The sequence below is a fragment of the Brachyhypopomus gauderio genome, chromosome 5 (genome assembly GCF_052324685.1).
Source record: "Brachyhypopomus gauderio isolate BG-103 chromosome 5, BGAUD_0.2, whole genome shotgun sequence".
Classification (NCBI taxonomy): domain Eukaryota; kingdom Metazoa; phylum Chordata; class Actinopteri; order Gymnotiformes; family Hypopomidae; genus Brachyhypopomus; species Brachyhypopomus gauderio.
Window position 1 is genome coordinate 22420614 of NC_135215.1, and position 26742 is coordinate 22447355.

The following is a 26742-nucleotide window of genomic DNA, read 5'->3' on the forward strand; positions in this document are numbered from 1 at the left end:
GCTAAGTTTGGTTAGATAAAAGCCAAATAAAGAAGAGAAATAAAACCATGGACATTTAAATATGTTCATGTGTGAGATACTCACAAAGTCCAATTCTGCTTTACTCACCTAGTGATTTTGAAGATGCGCAACAGACGCACACAACGCAGCACTGAGATGCCCAGGGGTGACATGATCTTTGTCTCCACCAAGATGGTTTCCAGGATCCCACCGCAAACCACAAAGCCATCAAAACGGTTAAAAAGGGAGACGAAATATGCCTGTAGTCCCAAACTGTACATTTTCAGAAGCATCTCGCCAGTAAAGAGAGCTAGGAGAACCTTGTTGGCAATATCTGTGAGCAGGAGAGTAAATGACAGTAATGAAAGTGTGAGAAAAAAATACAAAGTTTTTGAGTGTCTATAAAGAGCTGTACTGAGGAAATCTGGATAGGCAATGAGGTACTCAATAATGTTTAGGTTTCAGGGCCTTTAGATTTATAATGAGTCATATATGATAATGAGTTATATATGAGTGGTTTTCTTCCGAATGAAAAAACGTTTTACTGTTGATTACCTTGTACATTTGTGAGCCAGTCTGGTTGTTTATGGTGTTCCGAAGCAATGGTGAGTGTGTTCAGAAACACTAAAAAAATCACCAGCCAGTAAAACACATTTGACTTTACAGCAGCCCGACACTTACGCCGGCACAGGCGGTTCCAACGGCGTGAATATCGACTACACAGAGAGAAAGGCAGAAAGAGAAAGAGAGTGTGTGTTAACTGTGGTTTTGAAGGAGTGAAGTTTTAGTTTCCCATAAAGGTAACTGGAAGATCTCATCTCTCAGTTCAAAATAAAGAGGCTGAGGGAGCCACCGGAGAAAATACACTATTCTGTGCAAAGTGAGCTCACTGGAAAAGAAACTGCAAACTGGTCTGGGCACCTAAAACATATTTTTTTCTCTTTTTAGTATGTCAAACCTTGATTTCATTGGCAAATGGCTGTGAGAGAGACTATAGTAACTGTCACATTGTGATCAGGACACAACATACAGCACAACATACAAAGCACACAATATACACTTAAACACACATATGTGAAGAGGTCTGAAGAGGGCATCAGACTTCAAACCTTCAGACAGTGAGAACATGTACTGACCTGAATTTGGATTTGGAGATCCTATTTCTGGAACAAAAAACAGAATGGATTATACAAACAGAACAAGGACGACATCATGGAGGACATTGTCTCTGAAGAGAGAGACAAAAGGTTCAGTCAGCGGCTCCTAGTTCGGCACACAGACATACAGCAAACCGATATGTATTTACTAGGAGCATTAAGGACTCAGTGCCCTTTTGTGGTCAGACCAAGCTGAGGAAGCAGCTGAACAACACCCAGAGGAGAGAAAGACAGAAAGATGAGAAATGATAAACAAGGACAAACAGCAAAGAGCTTATCAAAATCAAGGGATGACACTATCAAGGGAAAAAATGAGAGGCTTCAATTGTTTTTCTACATATTTCTACATTCTACTGTTGTCCACATCTAATATTGCTAAGTACCCATTGCTAGTGTCCATCATGGTTGCATGGTCTGCCTGTGATTATGTCAGTCTAGAATGTCAGTATACCATTTGTTTCACTCTACACTATACTCAAAATGGCAAGCAGCAGATATAAAATGGCACTATGGTGAGGTTTTTTTTTTCTAGCAACACAGCACTAAACAGGAGTGTAACGCCATTTAAACAATAAACATATATAATAGACAATAGCAGTCCATAGATCAAAATCTAGAAGAGGGAAGGTAAAAAAACAAAGCAAAAAAACAAACACAAAACATTAAATTTACACAACAATACAAGAAAAGAGTATTCAAACCATGCCTGTGATTGTTGATGAAAATCATAGCTAAAACATAATTAAATATTATCTTACACTGAGCTTTTTGTTTCTTTTAACTTTCAACATGGTCATGTGTGTCTTGCCTGTGCCGTTTTTGAAACTTCAATATCTTATGCTAGTGTTGAACGCATCTGTTTCTTTGTGAGATACATTTGGTGGCCAAAGCAATAAAGTATTGACTCAACATTGAACAAACAATATAACTAGAACTTAAATGTGCTTAAAGAGCACAAAATACAGTGTTGGAAAACAGTGTAGGAGAAGGTATGGAAGTAAAAACCTTGAACTTAATAGAGTCTAATAACTCAGTGGTGTATGTAGAAGAATTCAAAGTAGAAGTCAAAGAGAAAAAAGTAGGAGAACAGCAGAAGGGAGCAAGAGAAGAAGAAAAAGGTGACACGTAGCAACTTACGCAAGGCGGGTGCAGCAGGTTTCTCCCTCCATGTCTCCAGCTGGAGCATTATCAGTGTTTACTGACTCATTCTCACTTGCTGGAATACTCACTGTGTGCATGAGAGAGGGAGACAGAGAGAGAACTCATTTACCAGTATGGATATGATTCATGCTCATCAAAGGCTGGTTATTATGGTTATCAAAGGCTGGTTATTATCCATAAGTTGGTAAATGCCGACATCATGGTATCTCCGTTTTAAAAGCACATGTCTCACTAATCAGGGGCACTAAGCAGACTCCCACAGATTTTGTGGACAAATTAGTGAGATTAAACACAATACAGAGAATATAAAGAATTTTGAAAAACATAATCTGTTTATGATTATGTTGAACTGAAAATGAAGATGCGTCATTTTGATGGTAATATGGCTTCTAAACAGGTTCTGTGCTGTGTGGAACCAAAATGTTCTGCATACATGTTATATGGTAAGATCTTTAATAAGCAGGAATAATGGGGGTGCATAGCAACATACCCCATTTCAGTCTTTATTTTAAATATTCTGTTGGTTTTCAGCATTCTGTGTGTGAGCATGTGGGATGCAGTAAATGTGCGTGAAAGGGAAGCTGAACGCTATGTAAAATATATATCAATAAACAGAAGCTACACAAAACCATATCGAATCTATACACAGATAAATAGCCAAGTGGTTTGATTCCATATAAAACCTGAATTAAAGTTAGTAAAAAGCAGATAGATTATTAGAGAACAACCATAATAAGTCTAAAGAACTGCTAAAGAAATTAAGAGAAAAGAATAAAATAGTATACAAGTAAAGTAACAAAAAAACAAAAAGAATATTAGAATGAACCAGATCTCGTCAAACAGCCAGACACATGCTAGTCCATATCACTGTTTTTCATGCAAGGTTGTTGATATCATACAACAACAGTGATGGGTTTCATCAAAGCATACAACAACAACCACAACGGGCTCTGTCATGCATGTGGCATTCTCAAATTCATTTAACTATTGTCACGTAGGGCAACGCCCCCTCTCGTAGCTGCCACTCTGGGTTCCCTTATGTCCGTGTTCCCTGCCTGTTCATCCCGCCCAGCTCGTTTGTCTTCGTGATTCCTCGTTTGTTACCACGCCCCTGTATTATCGTTCACACCTGTCCCTCGTTTTCTGTCCCATGTATATAAACCCCTGAGTCTCCCTTGTCCTTTGTCTGGTGTTTTGATATTTTGGATGTTGGACCGTTTATTGTATACCTGGCCGTCGTGTGTTTTTGTTTTGTCCTTCATAGTCTGTTCTCGTGTTCCCCTGTCTTCGTTATGCCCGTGTTCGCCTGCTATTCGGACTGCCCTCCCGTTATGGACCCTGCCTGGCTTTCTGACGACGAGTATGGTATCCCCTTTAATAAATCTCGCTCCTCTCAGCGATTGTGTCCGTCTCCTCGCTCCGTAGCGCGAGCTACGTTACATAACACCAGACCTATCAAGGACACAGCGAGAGAGCGAGACTCTGGTGAGTTCAAACACTGTGAATGGATGTCGGCTGGTTTAATCCGGTTCGACTCTCCGGTATTTCAGTGCGAACAAACCAGAGACAGGAATACCCCTGGCGCTGCGGGTACAAGGAAGTCTCGTCGCCGACCAAAGAAAGCGCAGTCTCTTTCTACTGGCTTTCGCGACGAGACTCCATCTGAGCGCTGTGTGTCTGCCCGGTTTTGCGAACACGACAGGGAAAAACCTCCTGTAGTGCGAGCAGCGGGCAGACGGTCTGAGCGCACAGACAAGTTTTCGCTTAACCCTCGGTTGACTCTCTCTGATCACCGCGAGCTCCCGGCGCCTCAAGGGAGGCGGAGCCGCAGCAGAGAGAGCAACTGAGGAGCTTCTGTGTCTGTGTGTTCTGCCAGGCTCGACCCGGTGGAGGAGGACCTCCCTCTGCTGATCCCAGAAGCTACTCCCCGAAGGCCCCCCAAGAATTTTTTGGGGGGACGCAGTAGCCACGCACCCCGGGAGTGGCTGGCTCGGACCTGGGATGACGTCAGCGCGGCGGACACGCCCCCCGGTGACGTCAGTATGGCGGACACGCCCCCCGGTGACGTCAGTATGGCGGACACGCCCCCCGGTGACGTCAGCCCGATGGAGGTTCCGCCCCCCGAGGACGTCAGCCCGATGGAGGTTCCGCCCCCCGAGGACGTCAGCCCGATGGAGGTTCCGCCCCCCGAGGACGTCAGCCCGATGGAGGTTCCGCCCCCCGAGGACGTCAGCCCGATGGTGGTTCCGCCCCCCGAGGACATCAGCCCGATGGTGGTTCCGCCCCCCGAGGACGTCAGCCCGATGGAGGTTCCGCCCCCCGAGGACGTCAGCCCGATGGAGGTTCCGCCCCCCGAGGACGTCAGCCCGATGGTGGTTCCGCCCCCCGAGGACGTCAGCCCGATGGTGGTTCCGCCCCCCGAGGACGTCTCACCCACGCCGGTTCCTGTCTCCGCGACCCAGGAGGGGTCGTCCTTGCCGGCCCCTGTCCCCGCTGCCCGCCAGCGGACCCCGCCTGTCCCCGCTGCCCGCCTGCGGACCCCGCCTGTCCCCGCTGCCCGCCTGCGGACCCCGCCTGTCCCCGCTGCCCGCCAGCGGTCCCCGCCTGTCCCCCTTGAGACTGTGCTGCCCCCTGTTGGGCATGGACTTTGTGTTCCCCCTGCTCCGTCCTGTGCCTCCTATGTTCCGTTGCCCGTGTTCCCCTTGCTCCCTGGTCCTGTCCCTGGTTTTGTTTTGGTCCCTGTCCCCGTGGTTGTGTCTGTCAAGGTCTGTGTTCCTGTTCCCGTGTCTGTTTCCTGTGGTGTCGTCTCTGTCCCCGTCCCCATGTCTGTTCCCCAAGTTGTCACCCACCTTGTGCCTGTACCCGTCTCTGTTGTTCATGCTGTCTTTGCCTCCGTGTTTTCCTCTGCCCTGTCCCCTGGCCCGACTCCTGTGTCTGTCCCCAGTCCTGTCATGTCCAGTCCTGCTCCTGTGCCTCGCCCTGGCCCTGTCCTGCCCCCCTGTGTCCCGTGTCATACCGTGTCCCGGCCCAGCTCCTGGCCAGTCTCCATGTCCCCTGTCTTTGTCCCTGCCATGCCCCAGGTCCCATGTCCTGTTCTGCCCGGTCCTGTCCCTCTGGTCTGTCCTGTGTCTTCTGTTCCTGTCCCTCGCCGTGTGCCGTAGTTCCCTGTCCTGTCCTGGTCGGTGTCCCTGTCCTGTCTGCCCTTGCGTGCCCCGGAGTGGCACGCTTTGAGGGGGGGTTATGTCACGTAGGTCAACGCCCCCTCTCGTAGCTGCCACTCTGGGTTCCCTTATGTCCGTGGTCCCTGCCTGTTCATCCCGCCCAGCTCGTTTGTCTTCGTGATTCCTCGTTTGTTACCACGCCCCTGTATTATCGTTCACACCTGTCCCTCGTTTTCTGTCCCATGTATATAAACCCCTGAGTCTCCCTTGTCCTTTGTCTGGTGTTTTGATATTTTGGATGTTGGACCGTTTATTGTATACCTGGCCGTCGTGTGTTTTTGTTTTGTCCTTCATAGTCTGTTCTCGTGTTCCCCTGTCTTCGTTATGCCCGTGTTCGCCTGCTATTCGGACTGCCCTCCCGTTATGGACCCTGCCTGGCTTTCTGACGACGAGTATGGTATCCCCTTTAATAAATCTCGCTCCTCTCAGCGATTGTGTCCGTCTCCTCGCTCCGTAGCGCGAGCTACGTTACAACTATTCCTTTTTTTTTGTTTGTTTAAGAATGTGAAATTTCATCAGCATGTCAGTTTATGCTTGTAACAAACTATTGTATGTTACCAATTTTGGACAGTACAACTATGTGGAGTTAGATGAAAATCAAATTTTAAATTTATAACTACAGTACATTATGAGAGACTAGTTTAGCAATTAATGAACAGCAGTCATAGAGCTTTGTAAAAGAATATTCTTAACCTAAATCTCTCCATTCTTATCCATATTATTTTGTAAAACTGTGCCCAGTCAGATTCAGTAAATGTCCATACTGTCATAGTTGTGTCAATGTTGTGTCCTTACTTACACTATATTGCCAATAGTATTTGCTTATCTATCCAAATTATAAGAATCAGGTGTTCCAATCACTTCCATGGCCACAGGTGTATAAAATTAGTTTTTACAAACATTTGTGAAATAATGGGTTGACCTCAGGAGCTCAGTGAATTCCAGCATGGAACAGTGATAGGATGCCATCTCTGCAACAAATCCAGTCATGAAATTTCCTTGCTCCTAAATATTCCACAGTCAACTGTCAACTGTAAAATGGAAGTGTTTGGGAATGACAGCAACTCAGCCACGAAGTGGTAGGCCATATAAATTGACGACGCGGGGTCAGCGGATGCTGAAGCACATAGTGGTCGCAAACTTTCTGCAGTCAATCGCTACAGACATGTAGCCTTCAGATACATGTGGCCTTCAGATTAACTCAAGAACAGTGCGCAGAAAGAGCTTCATGGAATGGGTTTCCATGGTCGAGCAGCTGCATCCAAGTCATACATCACCAAGTACAATGTAAAGCGTCAGATTCAGTGGTGTAAAGTACGCTGCCAATGGACTCTAGAGCAGTGGAGGTGCGTTCTCTGGAGTGACAAAGCATGCTTCTCCATCTGGCAATCTGATGGACGAGTCTGAGTTTGGCGGTTGCCAGGAGAACAGTTCTTGTCTGACTGCATTGTGCCAAGTGTAAAGTTTGGTGGAGGGGGGGTTATGGTGTGGGGTTGTTGTTCAGGAGCTGGGCTTGGCCTCTTAGTTCCAGTGAAAGGAATTCTGAATGCTTCACTCTGAATGCAGCCTTCCTAGAAGAGCTGAAGCTGTTCTAGCTGCAAAGGGGGGACCAACCCTATGCATTAGGAATTGGATGTCACGTAAGCTCAGGTGTGAGTCAAGGAAGGTGAGTGAATACTTTTGGCAATATAGTGTATTTACTTTTTTTTTCTCTAATCCTGTTATGGCAGAGACCCTAGACAAGGTCATAACATCTCATTTACACAATAACAAAAAAACAACCAACTGGCAACCACTTGCAGGCATCTAGCCTTGCAGACATAATGTTATAACTTTGAGATCTTTAGTAAAAGTAACAGAATTGGGTGAGATTGCAGTACACAAGTATTGAAACTTTATTCTGCAGCTGTATGTATGTCTTCAATTTGTAAAACAGAGACAAAAAACTTTAACTCTAAACAAAGCCACCCCTGTGGGATGCAGCTATGTACATAGACTAAGATTATCAGGCAGAGGAGGAGGAATATGCATAATCACTTTGATATCTCCAATTTCTTTGAGATTCTGTCTATAAACATAATTAATCCATTTACAAGGAAGAACGCATTCTCATTGACTAATGTGTAGAGACCACCAGGGCCTTACTCAGACTTTCTAAATGATTTCAGCGATTTTGCAGCAAGTTTAGCGGTATGCAATTGCAAAATAATAATGGTAGGAGACTAACATACATTTTGATAAGGCCGAAGATCTGCAACAGGACTGTCATGTCCAGCTCCGCCCTCTACCCCTGTTATGTGTCATTTAACCTAACTCCGCCTTGTTTTTCCATCGCCATAGTTTCCCTTCTGTCTGTCACGCCCCTGTCTTCAGTGCTCACACCTGTGTCTTGTTTCACTCCCCTGTTTCGGTGTATAATATCCCCTCTGTTTCACTACTCAGTGTTGGACATTGATTGTTCTGTCGCCCCTGTTGCCTTGCTCTGCGCACCCTTTTATAGTATCACCATGTGGTTCAGGTTTACCATTGTTAGAAGATTTAGTTGTTAGTTGTTTAGTTGTTGTTAGTTGCCCTGCGTTTCCTTGCTTGTGTTGCCGTATGTTCAGGTTTGTCTTCCGTTTATGTTCAGTGTTTGCGTTGTTTAGAAAGGTTTAGTCTGTTCTCGTTTGCCTTTACCTCTGTTCCTCCTCACTCCCCTCCCTAGTGGGTTTTGTATGTCTATATTCTAGTTTGCTGTCTCTCTGTGCATATTACCTGTGTTACACGTTGCTCCTAATTTGTTTCGCTGTTGGTTCTCCTGTTTATATTCTTTGGTTGGTTCATGTTTCGTTGCTTTTGTGTGTGCTATGCTTACCCTCGTGTGTGTTGGATTTAGTGTGTATGGCCTCGTGTCACTGTTTCAGAGTCTTTCCTCCATTGTTCGCTTTCCCTTGTGCTTCGATATTTGCTTCTGTTTAGTGTACTGTTGCTTGTATTGTAATGAATTTCAAAAACCCTGCTATTGCCTCACACCTTCCCTGATAAAACGTTACAAGGACCTACTCATTATTGTAATCATACCCTAGATTTTGATGCTGGGTATCGACGTAGATATCATAAATACGCTCCCACAAACCGCAGTAATCTCCGATCAAAATCTGGTCTCATTTGGACTACATCTTAACCTGAATACCTGCTCGTCTCCTCGGCATTGTATAAAGCGCTCGATAAATTCATCAAACGCAACTCAGTTTATTGAAACCCTCCCAGATTTAACTACATACCGGATTTCAATAAGTTGAGACACTAAACAAATTTTTAATTAAAACTGAATGCAATGATGTGGAGGTGCTAACACCTAATATTTTATTTAGAATAGAACACAAATAACAGATCAAAAGTTTTAAACTGAGAGAACGTGTCATTTTAAGGGAAACATATGTTGTTTCAATATTTTATGGCATCAACAAATCCCAAAAAAGTTGGGACAAGGCCATTTTTACCACTGTGTGGTATCCCCCCTTCATCTTACAACACCCAACAGACATCGGGAGAGAGGAGACCAGTTTCTCAAGGTTAGAAATAGGAATGCTCTCCCGTTCATGTCTAATACAGGCCTCTAACTGTTCAATCATCTTGGGCCTTCTTTGTTGCACCTTCCTCTTTATGATGCGCCAAATGTTTTCTATAGGTGCAAGATCTGGACTGCAGGTTGGCCATTTCAGTACCCGGATCCTTCTCCTATGTAGCCATGATGTTGTGATTTGCTGCTGAATGTGGTCTGGCATTATCTTGTTGAAAAATTCAGGGTCTTCCCTGAAAGAGATGACGTCTAGATGGGAGCATATGTTGTTTTAGAACCTGAACAATTTGGGTTATCCATGTCCTCTCTGGTCCAGATGACATGGCGTCCCAGTGTTCCATAAAAAACTTCAAATCGTGACTCATCTGACCACAGAACAGTCTTCCATTTTGCCACACTCCATTTTAAATGACCCCTGGCTCAGTGCAAATGTCTGAGTTTGTGGACCTTGCTTAGAAATGGCTTTCTCTTTGCACTATAGAGTTTAAGCTGGCAACGGCGGATGGCACGGTGGATTTTGTTCACTGACAATGATTTCTGGAAGAATTCCTGAACCCATTCTGTTATTTCCTTGACAGTGGCATTCCTGTTTGAGGTGCAGTGACGTTAAGGAGCCGGAGTTCACGAGGATCCAGTAGAGTTTTACGGCCTTGACTCTTACACACAGCGATTGTTCCAGATTATCTGAATCTTTTGATGATATCATGCAGAGTTGATGATGATAACTTAAAAGTCTTTGCTTTTTTAAGTCTTTGCTTTTTTTTATATTCTTTTTGCACAACAATGGTGGAATTGTTGATCCTATTACCATCTTGGCTTCAGAGAGACACTGACACACTGAGAAGCTCTTTTTATAATCAATCATGTTGTCAATTAACATACTTAGTCTTAATTGGTCTTCCAGCTTTATGCTCAATTTCCTTTCTCCAGCCACTTATTGCTACTTGTCCCAACTTTTTTGGGATTTGTTGAAACTGTGAAATTTTGAATCAACATATTGTTCCTTTAAAATGTTACATAAATGTTACATTTACTCAGATTAAACTTTTGATCTGTCATCTATGTTCAATTACGAATAAAATATTGACATTTGTCATCTCCACATCATCGCATTCAGTTTTTATTCACAATTTGTTTAGTGTCCCAAGTTTTTTGGAATCTGGTTTGTACTATAGCCTATTCACCATCAGATCCAGAGGAGTTAGATAGTCTAACCGACTGCTTAGAGAACACCTGCAGATCAGCTCTAGATATAGTAGCTCCACTCAAATATAAAAATGCCTGATTTAAAAAGCTTACCTCGTGGTATACCGACCAAACTCGAAACTTAAAACAAATAGCATGTAAATTAGAGTGGAAATGGCGTTCGACCAAGCTGGAAGTATTCCACTGTGCCTGGAAGGATAACCTTATTGAATACAAAGGGGCACTCACTCACTCCCTCAGCATACTTAGCTTCATTGATTGAGAATAATAAACAATCCTAGATTTCTTTTTAGTACTATTTCTAAACTTACAAAAAAATCAAGCAGGCGCTGAACCTCACATTCTAGGAAACCTAACTAGTAATGTCTTTATAGATTTCTTTGGTAATAAAATTGAGAATATTAGATAAAATCTAAAACCTTTTATAAGTAATTCATCTGGTCTGTCATATGGTTTGGTTGATATTGAACAAAATCTTGCATTAGGAGAAATGCTTGAAGCTTTTCTTCAACTCCCACAATCGGAATTGGAGAAAATAATTTCATCATTAATTTGTACTACTTGTACATTATTCAAATCAAATCAAAAATATATTTGTATAGCGCTTTTCACAACATATGTTGTCACAAAGCGCTTTACAGGATTTACAAGGTTAACAATACTATGGGTCCAAATCCCTAATGAGCAAGCCAAAGGCGACAGTGGCAAGGAAAAACTCCCTAGATGGTGGGGAATAGGAAGAAACCTTGGGAGGACCAAGACTCAACAGGGAACCCATCCTCCATTGGGCAAAATTAGACTCAGTTCCCTCAAAATTACTCAGTTGTGACTGGACACTCTTCTAACGGTAGTTAACTCATCCCTTTAAAATGGGTCACATGCCCAAATTCTATAAACTAACGGTCATTAAACCTCTAATCAAGAAACCAAATCTTGATCCAACTGTACTATCTAGTTATAAACCCATTTTGAATCTATCATTTATATCCAAGATCTTAGAAAAAGCTGTAGCCCAGCAATTATGCTTATATCTGCATAGGAATCACATATTTGAAAAGTTCGAATCTGGATTTAGGCCCCACCACAGTACTGAAGCAGCCCTAGTTAAAGTAACATATTAGAAAAGTTCATTAGAGCTCAATAATATTCCCTCCAAATGCACAAAGTGAAATATGGAGTCCCGCAATATGACCACTATTATTTACATTATACATGCTACCATTGGGCATAGTTATAAACAAACATGGTGTTAACTTTCACTGCTATGCAGATGATACCCAACTTTACATGTCAGCCAAACCTGATGACAAATCCAGTTTAGGAAAAATTGAGGCCTGTCTAAGATATGTTAAATGCTGGATGTCACTAAACCTAAAGGTGACAAAACGGAGGTCAATGGACAAAACGGACAAAACGGAAGTCCTTCTGGGACCAAAGGCCGCAAAACAAAAAATACCAGATTTAATGCTAAATCTCACAGACTACCCCATTACACATTAACTCTGATCTATCATTTGATACCTACATACAGTAGATAATACTACTACATCCCCAAGCTAAGAAATGCATTATCATTTACATTTATGGCATTTGGCAGATGCCCTTATCCAGAGCGACTTACATTTTTATCTCATTTTTATACAAGTGAGGGTTAAGGGCCTTGCTCTGGAGCACCTCAGTCATGGCCTCAGGTCTGGGAATCGAACCCACGACCCTCCGGTCTCAAGACCAGTTCCCTAACCACCAAGCCATGAATCCCAACATGATACAAAAATAAGAATGTAAATAAACTTCAAATAGGTAAAAATGTCACAGCCAGAGTTCTGACTAGAACTATCAGCCCTGCATTTGCGCTAGATAAATTCCATATTGATTTTTGAATTCTTCTTCTGACTTATAAAGAATTGCATGGGCTTGCTCCTGATTATTTCTTATGAACCACTAAGGCCCCGTCCACATGACGCCGGAGGTTTTTAAAAACGGAGGTTTTTGTCTCCGTTTTAGCCTCCCGTCCACACGACGCCGGAGGTTTTTAAAAACGGAGGTTTTTGTCTCCATTTTCAAAAATATCTCCGTCCACACGACACCGGAGGTTTTTAAAAACGGAGGTTTTTGTCTCCGTTTTAGCCTCCTGTCCACACGAAAACGGAGGTTTTTGAAAACGCCTTCCAAGGTGGAGACTTTTGAAAACTCCGGTCTCGGCGTTGTCGTGTGGACAGGGAAAACGCATGTTTAGGAAAACGCTGACGTCACATAGGGATTCTGCGCATGTCTTTTTTTGTTTACATTCGTTCAGCTTGTTCAGCATGGACAGCTCCGTGATTGCTTTCGTTGTCACTGCAATTGGCGGATTATTAACATGTGTACAGTTTAATGTTACTTTCGCATTACATAACACAGCGGAGGTGCCTAAATGCGCTGCGTTCAGTTTTTTCAAATCGTTCCCATAATCCCTTTCGTGTCATATTTGGTCGCTAAGTTTAGTGTTATAATGTCTGTAATGTGCTTGTGATAAAGTGCTATGTGATGAATGTGTCTGTACAATGTAAGCTTCTAATCGATGTATGTATGAGTGTTTTTAATGTGCTTGTCAAACCTACCAGCCCCGTGTGTTCGTACTCATTCGATACCCCGCACCCATTCAATGTATGTGTAAGTCCGAGTTCACAAGCATTACCCGTTGTGTTGAAACAGGGCTGCTTTCTAATAAAGAAAGCAAGTATTCAAAATGGCTCGTTCCCTGAATCAATCATCCGCACTACACGCTACATTATTGTTAACTTTGTAAATCCTGTAAAGCGCTTTGGGACAATGTGTGTTGTGAAAAGCGTTATACAAATATATTTGCTTTAATTTGATTCTTCAAGTGTTTTGATGTCATTCTGTGGGAAGTACGATCGCCCTCTACTGGGCTGGCATGTTAATTGCAGCGTTTCACGGCTGCGTATCAGCTGCGTATCCATGCTGAACAAGCTGAGCGAATGTAAACAAAAAAAAAGACATGCGCAGACTCACTATGTGACGTCAGCGTTTTCCTAAACATGCGTTTTCCCCGTCCACACGAATACGCCGAGACCGGAGTTTTCAAAAGTCTCCACCTTGGAAGGCGTTTTCAAAAACCTCCGTTTTCGGTGACCGAAAACGCCGTTTTCGTGTGGACGGGAGGCTAAAAACCTCCGTTTTTAAAAACCTCCGGCGTCGTGTGGACGTAGATATTTTTGAAAACGGAGACAAAAACCTCCGTTTTTAAAAACCTCCGGCGTCGTGTGGACGTAGATATTTTTGAAAACAGAGACAAAAACCTCCGTTTTTAAAAACCTCCGGCGTCGTGTGGATGTAGATATTTTTGAAAACGCTGATCGTGTGGACGGAGATATTTTTGAAAACGGAGACAAAAACCTCCGTTTTTAAAAACCTCCGGCGTCGTGTGGACGTAGATATTTTTGAAAACAGAGACAAAAACCTCCGTTTTTAAAAACCTCCGGCGTCGTGTGGATGTAGATATTTTTGAAAACGCTGATCGTGTGGACGGAGATATTTTTGAAAACGGAGACAAAAACCTCCGTTTTTAAAAACCTCCGGCGTCGTGTGGACGGGGCCTAAGATCACAGGTTGCTGGTTCTAACAATTAATAAGATACCAGCAGGGGGAAGAGCCTTTTGTTATAAGTCCCCCCAACTATGGAATAACCTTCCAGAATGTGTCTGGGACTCTGACACAATCTCAATCTTTAAATCTACATTGAAAACTTACTTTCTTAGTTTAGCATTTGGTAATTAATGTGCTCCCTTAGATAAAGGTTACAGATCCAGAGTTTCATGGGCGAAGGGTTTTATGGTAAAGTGGGGCTGCCCTCCTACCCGAAAAATACTGAGACAAGGTGAGACGAGCCTTTCCTGGTCCACCCTGGGCCAGCCACCCCCTTCCGATCCGAACTGCCCTGACCGCTCTCACCATCCAGAATTCTCCCCTGCTATGGCTGTATCTTCGTGGCCCTGGACTACTATTACCAATCATCAGGATGTTTAGGACTGAAAAACAAATTGTTCTAACTGCATGGGGGTTCCCAAGGATGCTGCTATGCATTAGTTATTACATGAAATGTCTTTGTTTTCGTTATATATAGCCTTTTGTCAAATAATATCATCCTAATTTCTTTTAATAAATATTTTTAAATGATGTGTGCGCATTAACAATAGGCATCTTCCTCACTACACATTAATAAATCACACCCTGCAGTTGCACAATCCACACTACAGGATAGTCAGCATCTGCCGAGATTATAATGGCTACTAAAAAAACTTATTTAGAAGATGAATTAAACTAAGTAAAGTGCAAGTTATGTCATCAACGTCTTTCATTTCACATGACAACAACCAACATGGCATACCATTTAAAACAAGTAAGGCGGAAAAAAAACAGTTCAGCCGTTTGTCATTTCGGTCGTGTCGTCTCATGTCTTGTCTCGTCTCGACTTGAACCTTTGCTTATTATTTTTTTGCTGTTGTGTGGCATTTTTTAAATATATTTTCCCAATCCTTATATGTCTGTAAAAGTTAATTTATTTGCTCTAACATGTAATTACATACAAGTGTGTATACTAATACACAATGTCTACCTTATATAAAACAGTACTGACACTACAAGACTAATGATCTTTGCATTGTGGTAGGTAAAACAGTTTGGCTAGCAATGAGAATGTCCAGGATTGCTGAATGTAGAGGTGCTGAAAATCTACAGGGTTCTACAGGGATCTACAGGGTTCCACCAGAAATTGTAACCTGGCTACCTGATGGACTATGCTGCAAACTTCAGTTTACAAATCACAAGGAATTTAAGTATCCTTTCCAAAGTTTTAGAATTCCAAATCAACTTGCGAATGTATTTGCCTTCTTACTGTAAAAAAAAGCTTCTCTATTAATTACCTCAATGTCCCAAACTAAAATAATTAACTGAATGCATCAAATAAAATTGTTAGGGACACAGATCTTTAGAAACATTAAAATAATATATGTGTATCATGCACAGTCAATAAGGAAATAAAAGGAAATATAAATTAATGCTGCAATACTGCAATAAGAGAGAGAGAGAGAGAGAACATGCACAAGGTCCATATTTTCAGAGAGCTAAAATATGCCTAAGAAAATCCAAAGAAAATAAATTATTTAACTTCCCTTTCCTTGATCAACTGTCCTCAATTCTTTTTAATATTCAGAATATGACATCACATGCTTGTCATCATTGTGAATATCACTGTGCAAGAACATTTCTAAAGTATTCTAAAAACTGTTGCTTGAGGTGAGATTAACGCATTCACTCCTTCATAACCCTGATATTTAGAAAGAGGCAGGAGCTTCCTCTTTTAAAAAGGGAGTTTCATGAAAGGTTGCACCTCCAGTGTTATGGGACCTGGGCTTTAGGGAGTAGTCAGCGTTAAGGTTTTAAGAACATTAGTTGCCATGCAGACGCACACGCCTTACAAAGTACAGCTGCTTTTTTCTTCACTGCTCCACGAAAGTACTGTAAACGAGTCTTCCCTGGAAACAACAGAAGAAGGCCAACACTGAGACATGGACGCACGCACACGCACACACACGCACACACACGCGCACACACACACACACACACACACACACACACACACACACACACATACACACACACACAATATGCACACTCATGCATTGCTTTATACTTCATTATAAACATTGCTCCCCAAAGTAATAAAATATTTTAATACCCAATTCAAATGATAACCTGACAAATCCTTCTTGAAATAAAAATTCTGTTGGACGTTTTCAGGAATTATTTGAAGGTAGATGATTTGAAATGTTTGACTGAACAATGGACTGAAACTTCTTTCCTTGCAAATAACTAAGAGCAAACAGTGACAATGATAATCTCCTAAAGAAAGTATAAGGAGGAAACCTTGGCAGCATGAGTGTGAAACTCCAGAAACCACACAACAGCTTTGAGTAATGTTTTCCCTGATTTAACACAGCTGATTCGACTCAACAGCTAATTGCCATAGAGATATGATTTAATAACAAAGCATAAAGACAATAGTGACAGACGCTTTAGTCCATAGGGACAAACCATCCAAGGCATGATAAATGAGGATTACAGGGATTAGGGATGTGTAGGAAATAAGGGGTAGGGAACCAGTTCCAGAGTGTATGTTAGTAAACAAGCTATAGAGAAGGCAAAAACAACAATGAAGTATTCAGACAGAATTACATGCAGACATTGCAACACTGGGTATAGACATATATGTGAAATAAAACAATTTTATCTCAATAAAGATTCATATTAATTATGAGTGATGCTGAATTTGTCTTGTTTAATCCTATGCAAAACATTATCGGTGCTAAAGGTTTACTCATGGTTTTACTCAGTTATGTTTTATTAAACTAATTTGGAACAACAACAAAAAGCGCTCTGGATTGTAAGTTTAGAGAGTTTAGAGAAGGTCACATTAAGTTCACCTGTAAATGCTAGAATGCATTTTAGATTCTGTTACGCAGCCATATCAGAGAGACAGAGCAACATCCCCAATGCTCCTCATCTCCACAATGTTAGTGACATCTGACACTCATCAACTCATACTCACTTAAGACACTCATTTCTCTCAGCTCTTTGCAACGTATTGCCTCATACTCATGACACGCATACCAAGTACTTTTTTGGATGGTCTTATGGTTGTACCCGTTTCTCTCAAGTTCCACTTGGATTATTCCCTGTCTGTACTTCAGCCTGGTTTGTTGTCTCATTTGGATTACCTGGATTTGGACTGCCAAATGACACTGAGATTGGATTACATTAACCCACTAGCTCTTGGCTGCTAAACTCACCCCTTGTTCTAAACAATCCTGTTAATAGAGCTACCTCTGATACAGTCTGCATTTGTCTGCATCTTTAATGAAATGTGCAATTTTTTGTCAATTGTGATTTTTCACAGCAATTGATATTTGTCCTCTACATTTACGCAAAAAATGTTGCATGCTCTTATAGTGTAGTATAGTCAGTGTTGGGAACGTTACTTTAAAAAAGTAATTAGTTATACAGTAGTTACTCACTACTTGTTCAAAAAAGTAACTGAGTTAGTAACTGAATTACTCTATAATAAAAGTAACTCGTTACCAGGGAAAGTAACTATTTGCGTTACAGTTAAAAAAAGGTTATATGCCAATTAATTAAGTTTTTTTTAAAGCAGTTTTCACAGTCAGTTGAAATGAGTAGATCAGAAAATTGTTTAACTTTTGATATTTATTGCACATCCACAGACCAGTGCAGGATAAAATCCTTTAAAATCCCAAAATCTTTGGAAAAAAAAAAGCAAAAGTAAACAGTTACACTCAGGGCCGGCGCTAGGGGGGGGCAGAGGGGGGCATTGCCCCCCCAAATTGTGTCTTTGCCCCCCCAAGCACAATGCAAGCAACGGCTTTTTTTATTATCTCTGAACCAATCACAAAAATGCATTTTGCTTTACAGCGTGAAGATATTTCCTAGCTTATTCCTGATTGGCTCTTTGAGTCATATAAAAATCGGCAGACCGCCCCAAACGGTTCAGTTCGGCAGTATATGTTCTGTTAGTGTGAGTGAAAGACAGGTATACTGGTAAACACTCTTCTGAGTTTAAACTGACTTCCACATGGTAATATTTGCTTAACTGTGGTTTTTCGTTGCTTTAATGTTACTCACCTCTTACATAGGTGTTGCTTAAATTATTTTATTAGCCGTTAGCGGTTAGGCTAATTTGGTTCTCCTAAACCTGCGCGAACGGCGGAAGCGTTTAAATACTTGCCGCGCAGTGTTGTCCGAAACGATATGTGGTAATAAAAAACAGGGGAATGAACATTTACCTGACGAATTTTAATGTTGCTTTTTCAGATTTGAAAAGTGCTGGAATTTAGGCTAAAGTACTTGAAAATGTTGAAATTGTAACTACTTCGTTTCACAACAAATATCTGTCTGAATGAACAGTTTTCTTGTCTTAGGTTAACAAATACGAGCCTCTTGTAATTCCAGGACGAAACATGAGAGAACGTGAAGACGTTAAGATTGGGCGTTTTGAAAGTGTGATTAAAAAAGCGAATTATTTTGAGTATATGTATAAATATTTAACTTAATTAAGTTTAACGTGCTGAGAAATATTGAACTGGACCTTTAAAGTGAGGTACAAGTGCTTTAATTCCACCTTGTATAGGTGTATGAACCCGGCAAACATGACATTGTTCATTGCGCTGAGGCGCGACGCGCGCGAAGTTACAAAATTCGAGAGGTGCACGACATCGCGCGAGGCTGCTCTTTCCCCCGTGCAAGCCGTCGCGGCTCATGGTTTAAACCACATATGTCAAAGTCAAGGCCCGCGAGCCAGATCCGACCCGCGAATTGATTATCTATGGCCCCCTGGATGATATTGAATTACTATTAGAACCGGCCCGCAGGCCACAGCCGCCCGATGGTGTTTTGTACGCACAAACACTACATTCCCCACAATGCAACGGTAGCCCCCGAAGTCACTGCAGCGCGAAGCGTCGCGAGGGTCCGCGCGGCGAAAATGACGTAATCGCAGTGGCTCCGCCAGCGCAATGAACAAAGTCATGTTTGCAGGGTTCATACACCTTTATAAGGTGGAATTCAAGCACTTGTACGTCACTTTAAAGGTCCATTTCAATATTTTCCAGCACGTTAAACTTAAATATGTTAAATATTTATACATATACTCGAAATGATTCGAAATAATTCGCTTTTTATTCACATTATTTAATGGTTGTTTATTTTCCCCCAATCTTAACGTCTTCACGTTCTCTCATGTTTCGTCCTGGAATTACAAGAGGCTCGTATTTGTTAACGTAATACAAGAGAACTGTTCAGTCAGATAGATATTTGTTGTGAAACGAAGTAGTTGCAGTTTAAAACATTTTCAAGTACTTTAGCCTAAATTGCAGCACTTTTCAAACCTGCAACACAAAGCAACATTAAAATTCGGAGTCGCGCACTATGGTCACTCGCGAAAGTATAAACCTAAATCAGCAGTCAGAGCAGACATCAACGTTCAGCTATCCCCCTTCTCAAAAATGACTAAACGTAAGGTGGACACTGAGAACGGGTTTCAAGCCAGGTGGGAGGCAGAGTACATGTTCACGGAGGTAAAAGGTAAACCTGTGTGTCTTCATGTGATTTTTCTTTGAAGGAAGTTTGCTTTTATCTGTTTGCCTGTTGAAAAATGTTTTCACTTGAAATTACTGACAGATCCATAAGAAAATAGTGCTTTATTCATTTAAACATTAAATAATATACACTGTGCTAGGTCTTGGTTCAATAGGCTATGTGCAATCATTTCAATATGTTTTAATAAACATTGAATCAGTCCGGCCCTCGGCTTGTAGCAAATTTGTTTTTTTGGCCCTCTGTGTTTTTGACTTTGACATCCCTGGTTTAAACGATTCCTCGCCATCACAGCCAGTATTGTTATACTGTGCATAAATACCGCATTGTACCAGTACGTTTCATAACATCAATAAAAACTTCAATACTTTACCAGATTTTTACCATTAAAGTGCAGTAGATAGATTTCTTATTTTATGTACTTTCATATTTTTTTCTTTTTCAAAATAGAAATGTGACGAATACTCCCTTTTATAACAGAATTTGTATTCTTTTGTTTTCTTTATATTTTAATTTCCCAGTAATATAAATATTCTCACTCATTCCTATTTCCATGTTTGAATATTCTCAGTCTGTGTATAGGTACATTTGTCAGCCTTTCAAGAAATAGAGTTGTTCTATTAGTAATGGCAGTATTGAAATGAAATACAATTAGATAATCTTTGTTCTCCATTTACATAATCAACATGTATTTTTTAATCATTGTGTTTTAAGTTTGAAAATGTGCATTTTTATTTCTTTACCTAATACATCACTTTAAGCCAGTATCAATAGTCATCATTCATGCACAAATCAAGCCTTGAATATATTTCTGGCTTCATAAACATGACTATCAACATGCCCCCTCATTATGTTTTACTGCCCCCCCAAGCAAAGCAGTCCAGAACCGGGGCTGGTTACACTATATAAAGTGCATTTACATCTATGAAATTAAATTTATTTCTCTCAACCTGAGACAACTGGTTTGTTTACAACAGAAGGAAACTTAACAATAAAACCTCTATTCTTAATTAAATAAATCAAATACCCAGTCTGGTAGACATTCAGGAACTTCAAGTATTTTCTTAAATGATGTTTATATCGCCTTGAAAGTTCTAGTTTTCTTCGGCTTGCACCTGACGCCATTTTGGCCTCTTCTGCGTTTGTGTCGTGTCACTCGCGTGCTTCGGCGCGCGTGTAAAAACACTGGCTCTGATTGGCTACCATAATGCTACCTTAGCCAATCGCTTACTGACTTGTTAAGTTAAACAGGTGTTACACAGAGAACTGTGTCCTATCGAGATCTGTTACTTCTCACTAGTCTGGGCAGCGGTCCGCTCGCATTTGTATATCAATATATAGTAACGCACCACTTTTAATGACCAGTAACGTAAACGGCGTTGTAACGACAGGAAAAGTAACTAATTATATTATCCCGTTACTGACAAAATGACGACGTTACCAACGGCATTATTCGCAAAACTGAGTATAGTATATCACTATACTATAGCATAGTGGCCAACATCTTGAATAAAGGCATGGCACTTTGGAGAGGCCTTGGACACCTAGTGAACAATACTGTGAAGCTCTTCAGCTCTTCCATGTATATGCTCAATATTGTTTATTTTGTCAGACAACACTCTGTTGAATCAGAAAAAGCAGAGCATGATTTATATCACCACTGTACATTTACACACTTTAAATCCCCAAAATCTCTGTATTAGAGGCTCTCAAATAGAACCAATATTATGAAAATATAAACCTGGAGGTGAATCAATATGTTGGCCCAACTGTCTACTTCAGTTTGAGCCCTGAATAATCATTTTGCTGTATGTACACCTTGAGATAACTAGTGTTAAAGTGTATTAGTACAACTTATTTAAAAATCGGCTCAAAATGCCACTTGCACAAACCTCACTAACGTCCACAATTGCATCTAACCTCCAATACCCAAACGTTACACTTTTACCCCAGACACTTGCTTCTGTCATGTTAAAGTAACTAAAAATTTGATTAAGTTCTCAGCTAAGAGATGATTTTAGCTTTCTATCTTGAGCTATACACAAATTTCTTCCTTTGCCTGAAATTTTCTTAACTACATTTATAACAGACAAAAAATAACAAATCTGCTCTGTAAACTGGTGTTTAGTGCTTTTAAAGAGTCTAAAAAGGAATCTAAAATTGCAAAGAAAGAAAAACACATACCCTCAAACTCACAGCACATAGATGCCTAAGCCCCTGCGCGTGCGCGCGCACACACACACACACACACACACACACACACACACACACACACACACACACACACACACATATTTATTTATTTGAGTCCAACCAATCCAATACTCACGGTTTCTGGGTTTGTCATCGTCCAGGCCCTCATCATCATTCTCTGGATCAATGTCTTCAGCCTGTGTGATCCAGTCCAGGTAGCCCTTTAGGTCCTCCTCCAGTTGCTGTTTTTCACGTAACTTCTGGAAGTCTCCACGAGCCTTCGCCTTCTCGCGCTCCTTAGAGAACTCTCTGAGCCGGGTTGTATGAGTGACAGAGATGGAGGGAGAGGGAAAAGAGAATCATCTGACCATCTGTGTATACTGAATATATACATACAGTATATTCAGTGGGGAAAATAAGTATTTAGTCAGTCACCAATTGTGCAAGTTCTCCCACTTAAAAAGATGAGAGAGGCCTGTAATTGACATCATAGGTAGACCTCAACTATGAGAGACAAAATGTGAAAAAAATTTGAGAAAATCATTTTGTCTGACTTTTAAAGAATTTATTTGCAAATAATGGTGGAAAATAAGTATTTGGTCACCTACAAACAAGCAAGATTTCTGGCTGTCACAGACCTGTAACTTCTTTTTTAAGAGGCTCCTCTTTCCCCCACTCATTACCTGTATTAATGGCACCTATTTGAAGTTGTTAACAGTATAAAAGACACTTGCCCACAACCTCAAACAGTCACACTCCAAACTCCACTATGGTGAAGACGAAAGAGCTGTCGGAGGACACCAGAAACCAAATTGTAGGCTGGGAAGACTGAATCTGCAATAGGCAAGCAGCTTGGTGTGAAGAAATCTACTGTGGGAGCAATAATCAGAAAATGGAAGACCTACAAGACCACTACTAATCTCCCTCGATCTGGGGCTCCACGCAAGATCTCAGCCCGTGGGGTCAAAATGATCACAAGAACGGTGAGGAAAAATCCCAGAACCACAAGGGGGGATCTAGTGAATGACCTGCAGAAAGCTGGGACCAACGTTACAAAGGCTACCATCAGCAACACACTACAACGCCAGGGACTCAGATCTTGCAGTGCCAGACGTGTCCCCCTGCTTAAGCCAGGCACATCTGAAGTTTGCTAGAGAGCATTTGGATGTTCCAGAAGAGTATTGGGAGAATGTCATATGGTCAGATGAAACCAAAGTAGAACTACTTGGTAAAAACACAACTCGTCGTGTTTGGAGGACAGTGAATGCTGAGTTGCATACAAAGAACACCATACCAACTGTCAAGCATGGGGGTGGCAACATCATGCTTTGGGGCTGTTTCTCTGCAAAGGGACCAGGACAACTGGTCCGTGTACATGAAAGAATGAATGGGGCCATGTATTGTGAGATTTTGGGTGCAAACCTCCTTCCATCAGCAATTGCAATGAAGATGAAACATGAGGAGATCTGCATTGAGGAATGGGCCAACATACCAGCAACAGTGTGTGCCAACCTTGTGAAGACTTACAGAAAACGTTTGACCTCTGTCATGGCCAACAGAGGATATACAACAAAGTATTGAGATGAACTTTTGTTATTGACCAAATACTTATTTTCCACCATTATTTGCAAATAAATTCTTTAAAAGTCAGACAAAATGATTTTCTCAATTTTTTTTCACATTTTGTCTCTCATAGTTGAGGTCTACCTATGATGTCAATTACCGGCCTCTCTCATCTTTTTAAGTGGGAGAACTTGCATAATTGGTGACTGACTAAATACTTATTTTCCCCACTGTACACATCTGCACAAGTTACACGTTCATACACAACTACCACCCGGCACCAACACACAGATACAAATATACTATTAATGTCTATACATGCACGCACATGCAAGCACACACACACACACGCACACACACACACACACACACACGTTAGCAAAATTTCAGAACATTCATCATAGACAAAGACACATTATAGTCTGGTTGTTAGTTAATCAGAACTTTGAAGAAAAATAAGGTAAGAGAAGATACATATTAAAAACAACATTACACATTTGCTAAGAGAAATAATGAAATAATTAAATGATGAAATGGTAGTTGAAGCTGAAACATGAGAAACTGTATGTCATGTTGCTAAATAAAAGCTGAAAAATCCACTGCCTTTTCATATAGCATATTTAAAAAGATGAATTTTAAATGAATAGATCAATATATTTTATTATTAATGATGTGAAAAAAAGAAAATTGCAGTAATAAGCAAGAAACTATTTACTGCATCTCCTCTGTGTCCTTATGTTAATGATTTATTTGCATTTCAATAACATTTTTAAATTTTATAAAGTTGTAAATTGGGAAGGCCAGTGGTTTACAATACCAACTGCTAACACACCCATACTCTTTGTCTCAATTTAATGAATGTAGGTTTTGTTATTGCCTCATTTTTTTTTACCAGCAAGTTGTTATAAGGAGGGAAAGATGCTTTTTATAAAAAAATTAAGAAAAGAAGATACAGCAGTACAACATGTGCAGAAAGATATTGATCAGTTTGTCTGTATTAGGGTTGCTAATTTTTCCAAATTTATTTTATTTTTAGAAATTGGAGTTTTGGGAATTCTGGGAAATCATCAAAATGTCAAAATCTTCAAGAGCATCAAATACCCAACCTATAATTTTATCAATGAAAATGGAGTCAGACTTGTCTCTGTAATAATTTGGGGAAAAAAACTAATTGGGCAAAAAAATGAAGGTTTAGCATAAGGATGTCAGTTCCTTTTCAACAGGCGAGCCTAGCCTGTAACAATCTAGCTATAGGCAGTAAAAACCATAACATCCTCCAATCCCCACAGCTACACCACAGACAGAAAACACCATGCCACCAGGCTTGATGAGAGCATATTTGCAGAATGTGAATTATAATTTGTGAAATTGAGGGATTAAAACCACGAAAATCAAAGTTTCTGCAGAGTATTTCACCCAATGACCGAAATATGTCTGTGGTCATCAGTAACCTATAATTAAATCCTGAATGTCTGTAAAGTGAGCAAATTCTCAAATCATATGCTTAATTTACATACCTGTCAACTCACACTTGACTCATGAGTTTGCCAGGAATGTACAGGATGTAATTTTGTAATTTACAATTTTTATGTTCAAATGTGGCTGAGCTAAGAGGGTATACAATCATGCAACTAGGTTTCCATATTAGCTAGTAGAATAAAGTAAAGTGACACCAAGGTCATAGGTTCATTTCCCAGGGATTGTTTTGTATTGTCATATAATGAAATAGCATTAGCTGCTCTGGATAAGCATCTGCCATATGTAAATGTATAATGCACCAGCTTCCAATCCCAGGATTCAGACTTTTATACTGTACCGCAAATAATGACCATTCTTCTTAGAAAGACCATGAACTGTGTACTAATCTAGCAAAATCTGTTTAGGTCTGTGACTAAGCTGGGATCACTGCTTGCATTTGCCCTACTCACTCTTCAGGACTTTATGCCCCTAATGTACAGTACGTAAAAATATGTTCTCTTCTACCTGGTCCAGGGGCCTCATGTAGACTTGCGTGGATTTCTTACTAAAAATTGGCGTACGTACAAATCCAGAAAATCCACGCACATTTCTTTTGTACATCCCAATCAACGTGGAATGGAGCGCACATGGTGCAAATTCATTTAAATTTGCCCTGTACCGGAGAAGTTTGCTCTCTGATCTATCACAAACCATGTCTAAATGGGGAAAAAAGAGGAACTTCACCGAATGTGAAAGTGGAGATGCTCCTGAATGAGGTAGAGGTGCGGAAAAAATGTTTTTTTGGCACGTTGTGGCATTACGGCAAAGCGCAAAAGGTCTGAGTGGGACAGCGTGTGTGAAGCTTTAAATGTTGTGGGGTCAGAATAATGCACACTGGCAGAATAATATAATGCACCTAAAAATATCAGTGATGCGCTCACTAGCATCAGCGACTCAATAAAAGAATTGGTTAAAATTTCCGCTGCGCATTAATTTGTCCTGGCTCTGGGTTCGCTGGGTGCTCCACCCAGTGGCGGAGCTAGACTTTTATCCTTGGGGTGGCCAGAGGGTGGCTAAAGCTATTTTAGGGGGTCCATAGACTATGACAATGTATATTTACGAAAAGCATTCAATTGCAATCAAAATCTGTAAATACTTTTCATATCAAGTACATCTTAAGCACGCAGGAGATCAGATTTGTGTATGAAATTTGCAGTTTTTAAACAATGTGCAAAATGTACAACATGTAAAAGTAAAAACACAGATGTGCTACTTCTGGCATATCTTACAATCCAAATATACGAAATAGGAAAGCTGCTTTCAGCAGTCCCTCGATCATTGAGTGACTGTTTTTGAAATAATTAATTGCACTTGAGTACATATTTTCAGTAACTTGCATCACTGATACGGTCACACAAACTTAAGTCGGGGCAAAGAAACCACTGTAGATATAATGTGTAGTATAATATTATTTTTCCTAGAAAAGTGTCTTTTTTAAAACTATTTATTTATGTACAATATGTAAAATTATAATATAATTCATCCATAATATTACCCGCACCTACAAAGTAAAAAAAAAAGGAAAAAGTTTTATAAGCTGCACCGGGCTAAGCCGCATATATCTACTGAACTGAACACATTTAACTGAACTGAGTTTCCCAAAACGTTCTTAGCGCTAAGTACTTCGTAAGCTCATATGAAATGTACGAGGTTACGAAGTAGCCTACTTAGCACTAAGAACGTTTTGGGAAACTCACCCCTGATCAGATTCTGAACGGTGCCTGTAGCATTCAGAACACTTTTTGCTTTCAGACGGTGTTGTGGGGCATTCCAACAACCCTCGTTTATCCGCGTAAAGACGCTACAGATTATATTGTCGATTTATGTTTCTATACATAAATAAGAGCTAGGTTTTAATTATCCATCACAGCAAACTGCATTATCTATGTCCAAAGCCACACTGGCTCAAGGGTGTTAATTATTTAAAATAAAATACACACTGGCTATACCGAAGTTCACCTCTGACCACGATATCACAGTATTACAGCAG

The 26742-nt window shown here is 40.8% G+C and overlaps 1 protein-coding gene across 17 annotated transcripts in view; it reads right to left on the reverse strand.

The window, feature by feature from the left end:
- Window positions 1-26742, reverse strand: part of cacna1c (calcium channel, voltage-dependent, L type, alpha 1C subunit) — a 427514-nt gene that overhangs the window by 121409 nt on the left and 279363 nt on the right. For 10 of the 17 annotated variants that reach the window (XM_077006511.1, XM_077006509.1, XM_077006513.1 and 7 more), the window contains exons 9-14: window positions 21808-21980; window positions 15788-15844; window positions 2295-2385; window positions 1137-1163; window positions 556-716; window positions 109-334 (exon numbers count right to left, since the gene is read on the reverse strand). In XM_077006511.1, coding sequence (XP_076862626.1) covers window positions 109-334; window positions 556-716; window positions 1137-1163; window positions 2295-2385; window positions 15788-15844; window positions 21808-21980 — 735 coding nt within the window. The remainder of the gene's footprint in view (window positions 1-108; window positions 335-555; window positions 717-1136; window positions 1164-2294; window positions 2386-15787; window positions 15845-21807; window positions 21981-26742) is intronic. The other 7 variants (XM_077006517.1, XM_077006515.1, XM_077006516.1 and 4 more) reach the window with 2 other exon arrangements.